Source organism: Podarcis pityusensis (genome assembly GCF_964106645.2).
Source record: "Podarcis pityusensis genome assembly, chromosome: 13".
Classification (NCBI taxonomy): Eukaryota; Metazoa; Chordata; class Lepidosauria; order Squamata; family Lacertidae; genus Podarcis; species Podarcis pityusensis.
The window spans coordinates 49,580,341-49,586,555 of NC_138038.1; the positions used below are offsets into that span (position 1 = coordinate 49,580,341).

Consider the following 6,215-nt stretch of genomic DNA (forward strand, 5'->3'; position numbering starts at 1 on the left):
CTTGTTTGCAAAGGATTCTGGGTAGCCACACAGAACGGAGTGGGGAATGGGGAGCGCATAGAGCCCGGTAACCTGAACTTTTCCCTTCTCTTCCTGCCAAGGTGACGTGGGGCCAGCTGCCCACCCCAATTCACGCTTCTGCGCGCCAGCCCGCCAGTGCCCTATCATGGACCCGGACTGGGAGTCCCCTAAGGGGGTCCCTATCGATGCCATCATCTTTGGGGGCAGGAGACCTGCAGGTAAGCTCCCTGGTCTCCCACTCCTCCTCCCAGACTCTGTGGGCACCCACTGAGTGACCCTCCTCTCTGAGGGACCCCACCCGCTAAACTGATTTCCCCCCACAGGTGTGCCCCTGGTGTACGAAGCCTTCAACTGGCGCCACGGCGTCTTCGTGGGCAGCGCAATGAGATCGGAATCCACCGCAGCCGCTGAACACAAAGGTGAGGACTCCCTGGGGCTTGGTGGATCTGTTTTCTATGTATATCTGGTTGCATCTCAAGGGCTAAAGTCCAGGGAAGACCTGCCCACCCACCTTGGGTAATGGAACCAAGGCCATGGAGAGTACAGTGGTACCTCAGGTTACAGACGCTTCAGGTTACAGACTCTGCTAACCCAGAAATAGTATCTCGGGTTAAGAACTTTGCTTCAGGATGAGAACAGAAATCGTGCCCCGGCGGTGCGGCGGCAGCAGGAGGCCCCATTAGCTAAAGTGATGCTTCAGGTTAAGAACAGTTTCAGGTTAAGAACAGACCTCCGGAACGAATTAAGTACTTAACCCGAGGTACCACTGTACGTTTAAATGAAGGGTGGGGAGAATTTTTCAGCAAAAGGGAGACATTCCCACCCAGGCAGGATTCTGGGGCCTGCAGAACAGTAGCTGGCAAGGCCAGAGGAGCAACAACTGAGAAGTGTACCTTTGTAGTGGCGCCCTCCCGTCAGATGTCAGTGTAATTTTCGGTAGACATCTGAAGGCAGCCCTGTTTCCGGAAGATTTTAATGTGTGACTTTTTCTGCATTTTGGCTGGAAGCCTCTCAGAGCGGCTGGGGCAACCCATTCCAGACGGGCAGGGTGTAAGAAAGAAATTATTAGGATTATTATGGGGAGAGTCTGAGGGCCAGATAGAGAGGCCTGAATATTCCCAACTCCTGCTTTAAACCTTTGTAACTGGTGGAGCCAGAAATGGGCAGACTGGCAGCAGTGGGGCAATGATAAGCGCATGGTCCGAGTCTAAACCGAAAGGTGAGGTGTCAGAGCACAGGCTGAGCTCCAGGTACAAGGCAAAGACAGCAAGCAGGTAGCCCAGAACAGGTGGAGCCAATCTGCCAGATGTTCCTGCAACACAACTCCCATCACCCCTGACCGTTGGCCATGCAGATGGGAGTTTTAGTCCACAACATCAGCAGGGCACATGGATGACCCCTATGCTTGAGCATTGCTCCAGAGCTGAGAGACACTTATTCTTTTTTTATTCATATATTCAACTTGTATACCGCTTTTCCTTAGAAATATACCCTGGGGCGGTTCACAACACAACAAAAATGTAGCAACGTTTGAGCACCAGGTGGTTTCAGTATGACAATCCAAATAATTCATCGAGTTCAATTCATATCAAATATAACAAGCATTTGCAGTGCCATCAATTACAGTGGTATCTCGGTTTTCGAACGTAATCCGTTCCGGAAGACCACTTGACTTCCGAAACATTTGAGGTGTGGCCTGCAAATTCAATGAAGAAAATTGAAAGAAAGCTCAGCAGAAGCTATTCAACTTCTGAGGCGTGTTCGAAAACGGAAGCATTTACTTCCGGATTTTCGGCGTTCGGGTTCCAAATCACTAATCAACGAAGATGTTCGAAAACTGAGGTACCACTGTATTATTAACAATAATAAAACCAGTAGCCTTCTATTATGAAGGAGCAGCGAGATATGTACCCTGAGGAGTAAAATACCCGTATTTTTCGCTCTATAAGATGCACCAGACCACAAGACGCACCTAGTTTTTGGAGGAGGAAAACAAGAGAAAAAATATTCTGAATCTCAGAAGCCAGAACAGCAAGAGGGATCGTTGCACAGTGAAAGCAGCAATCCCTCTTGCTGTTCTGGCTTCTGGGATAGCTGCACAGCCTGCATTCACTCCATAAGACACACACACATTTCCCCTTACTTTTTAGGAGGGAAAAAGTGAGTCTTATAGAGCAAAAAATACGGTATATGGAAAGAGGGAAGTTTTACTTCAGAGACAGCTTTACGAAGCTTAGTTTAACCTGAGGCGTACGCACACTTGTTTAAGGTATCCTATCCCTGCTCCCCTCCCTCCCCAAATCATTCCAGGCAAGCTCATCATGCACGACCCCTTCGCCATGCGCCCGTTCTTCGGCTACAACTTTGGCCGCTATCTGGAGCACTGGCTGAGCATGGAGGGCCGTAAGGGAGTCCGCCTTCCCAAGATCTTCCATGTCAACTGGTTCCGGAAGGATGCGGCCGGGAACTTCTTGTGGCCGGGCTTCGGGGAGAACTCCCGTGTCCTCGACTGGATCTTCCGCCGCGTCGACGGAGAGGAGAGCGCCAAGGAGACGCCCATTGGCTACATCCCCAAAGATGGCGCCTTAGACCTGACAGGCCTCAGCAAGGTGAACTACCAGGAGCTTTTCTCACTGCCCAAGGAATTCTGGGAACAAGAAGTGAGGGAAGTTAGGCAGTACCTGACGGAACAAGTGAACGAGGACCTGCCCAAGGAAGTGATGAAGGAACTGGAAGCCTTGGAAGCCCGGGTGAAGAAGATGTGAGGCACCTGGAAAGGGAACACACCTGCTCTCCGGAAGAAAAGAGACCAAAGACACACACCCTGCACCTCCTGTGGGAGATGGAGGAGATGACAGGGAGCTTGTTTACAAAATGTCCCTTCCCCACTTCTTTCCAGCTACGCCTCTCTGGCCATTCAGGAGACGGCCATCTTGTTTCCTTGGTCATGAGGCGGCCATCTTGCCTCCTAGGAAACATGAGCCGCGCATACTGCTTTCTTTATTTTCTTGATCTGCTTTGCTTCCCCTTTCCTTTGCCACTATCCTCCTCTGGTTGTAGGGTGGAAGTGACCCGCCATCTTGTTCCACCAGCTGCCCGTTGGTTCTCGTTTGGGTCTACGTTCCGTGTCTGTGTGCCATCTTTGTTCTCGAGTGGCTCTTGACCTTTCGTAGAATGCCTTTCCCTCCTTCTAGAGAAAGACTTTTACATTGCAAAAAAAGATGATGGAAAGCCTTTTGGGGAAAGGGACACCCCAGGCTAGCTTGCGGCACGTCCTCAAATCTTAACTTGCTGCCTCTAACTCAGCTTTGGGTTACGGATGTGGAACCAGCTGTTCGCCAGCCAGGATGCAGCGGAAGCTGTACTGCCAATAGGTCTTCAAAGGAGAAGTCATTTCTTTAACGCCGAGAAGCTTTTGCCCCTTCAAATTTTGCTGGACTACAACTCCCATCATCCCTGGCTGTGGCTTATGGGGTTTGGAGTCCTGCAATGTCTGAAGTGGCTCCCCTTTCGCCACCCCTGCCTTAGTAGAACCTCAGGACCAGCCTTCCTATATGGTAGCTCTAACTGAATCATAGAACTGTAGGGACCCCAAGGGTCATCTAGTCCAACCCCCCTGCAACGCAGGAGTCCCAGCTCAAAATCCCTGACAGATAGCCATCCAAACTACTTAGAAGCCTCCAGTGAGAGACCTGAACAAGTAAGTGCTAATCCTTTGCTTCTAGGCCATTGCTAACACTTGACACCAAGTGGAACACGACGGAGGCCACATCCATGAATTTGCCTAGCCTCTCCTCCTATTTCTTTCGGTTGATAAACAAACTTATGATGCTACCTTAGTCTGACCCATTAGCCTTATCTTATCCACCGACAGTTAGTTGCTTTTGAGAGACGCCTTTGCTGATCAGCGAGGGATGCCAGGATTCATTCTGGGGACCTCTTAGCACACACGCCACTGAGCTTACATAGCTCCTATGAATCTATGCTCCCTTGGGAATCCGTTCCGCGATCTTTTTAGCTGGCGTGAGGTTTCATGCCAACGCCTGCCCTTCCTCCCAAAAACCCCTTGGCTGTTTAAACCCACATATCCCCCTCTTTCGGACCTCCTTTACATTGGCTTACTTGAACATCACACATAAGGGACCAATCTCACGAGGCCCGAAAGAGATTGTAGGGCGTTTGACAACATCATACTTTCTCCTTCGTGCCCACCCAATATGCGGTGCTTCCCGCTGGATTTATGGTTTGTAAATCAGGAAATGGGGAAGAAGGTTTCGACGGTTCTTCCAGTGCTGGAGAGCAAAATTTTGCACTTCAAATGTCCACAAGAATGTAAGGAGAGCCTGCTGGATCACGCCAGTGGCTGATCTCCTCCACCTTCCTGTTCTCACAGCAGCCAATCAGATGCCCCTGGGGTGGGGCGGGATCCACAAGCAGGATTTTAGCACAAGAGCACCCTCCCCTCCTTGCTGTTTTGGTTCCAGGTTTACCAGAGTTGTACTTTGTACAATCAGCCTCTGATCCCCACACTTATCTAGCTTCAAACCTGCGAATGGGGTGTGTGAGGCGGAATGCGACTAAACCATTAAGCTCATTGCCAAAACCGTAATTTCGCTGCCTGCCTTTGAAATCTCCTAAGTGAAGCGGGCAACACCCATTTGGAGCTTGGATCCTCTCTCTGTGTGTGTTGTGGGGGCTGCGAAGTCAGAACGTTTCACGGCATGATGGCAACTCGGCCCAGTCCGTTTTCTGAAAGCCCACCAAGCCTTATTACTCAATCTCCACCATCATCTCCAGCACAGCAACCGTTCCATACAAAAAAATGGTTCTACCCAACTTCAGATTTGCTCCTTCCCAAGAAAGTAGTTGTCTGCCAAGTAGGTGTGGGACAATTAAATTCCCGAGCAAACAAGTCAGTCTTCTCCAGAAGACTCATACTGTACGCCCATGTTGGTTTTGGGGTAAATTAACAACTCAGAGTCAAACTTTATAGTTCACCCACCCATCAGACACCAGCCAGAGAGAGTTCTGGTACTGGATTGGGGAGACGTTGAATCGAATCTTTCCTCCATTACGTTGCTCATGGCAGAGCCTTGGATAAAACTACTCTCAGCCTCACCTACCCCGCAGGGTTGTTGTTGGGACACATGGAATAAGAACAGCATCCTTTGTGGGCTAAAATATGCTACTCAAGTTAAACTTGTTGCCCGCCTTTGATTTTATATTTGGTCAAGGTTACGGTTCCCCGTGGCCATAACTCCACCATCAACCTTCTTCAGAATTCAGCTAGGACACTGTTGACCTAACTTGCTCTGTCTGTCTCAACATTCGATTGCTAACATTCCCCACCAGAGCATTTAGAATTTCCATGAACATTCAGTGACATCACAGCAGTGCAGCCAATAGCTAGAGGAGGTTTTGCACGCAGCAAGGCAGCTTTTCGCTTATTACATACTGGGATGTCTGATGAGAGAAGTGAGTTACATGACGTGAGTCCTCGCTCACCAAACAGCCGTGTGAGTCTGTTACAGCTTGCCAGCAAATAATTCCGCCTGCTGGTTATCAAATATGGTGGGTTGTTGTTGTTTTAACTGGTGTTCAGTGTTATAATCTTAACTTCCCCCCTCTTCTTTACATTCCTATATGTGGGTTACAGTTGGTAGAATCACCCCCTCTGTTGTTCTGAATACACTTAGCCTACATTTCAGGGAATTAACATATGCAAGTGATTAATGGGGTTTTATATTTCTTCCCCTCCATCCCTGGTAGAAGTGACAATCTTTCAGGGGGGCGTTGGGGAAAGTGAGCAAGGAGGGCAGAAAAGAAGGAAAATTAGGTATGGCTACACTTTTACTGGTGGAATTTCAACCAGAAGTGAGGCAGCAACTGGAAAGAAACTTGGAGTGTGAGCTCGCTATTTGACTGCAGCTTAATTTTTTATTTTTTAACACACACCCAATCAAATCAAATGCACATTATTCTGTTAATAACAAACATGAATGAGAATAAAAATATCAACAAATAAATGGAAGTGAGCATTTTAAATCAATGGCTTGTGCAAGATCCCATGTTAATGGAGAATATTCAGTAGGTTGGTGTGTATCTATATGCTGAATTTTCAAATGTGTTGCAGACATGTCCACAACACTAACATCAAACCAGTATGAAACGCTGAGTTAGTAGCTGCAGTATTA

The 6,215-nt window shown here is 48.6% G+C and overlaps 1 protein-coding gene across 1 annotated transcript in view; it reads left to right on the forward strand.

Annotated features, from left to right (window-relative positions):
- PCK2 (phosphoenolpyruvate carboxykinase 2, mitochondrial) overlaps positions 1–6,047 on the forward strand; it is a 19,066-nt gene extending 13,019 nt beyond the window's left edge. Inside the window, exons 8-10 of the mRNA XM_080980093.1 lie at positions 102–239; positions 345–440; positions 2,332–6,047. Of these exons, the coding sequence (XP_080836219.1) occupies positions 102–239; positions 345–440; positions 2,332–2,786 (689 nt within the window). The 3' untranslated portion in view covers positions 2,787–6,047. The remainder of the gene's footprint in view (positions 1–101; positions 240–344; positions 441–2,331) is intronic.
- The last annotated feature ends 168 nt before the right edge of the window (positions 6,048–6,215 follow it).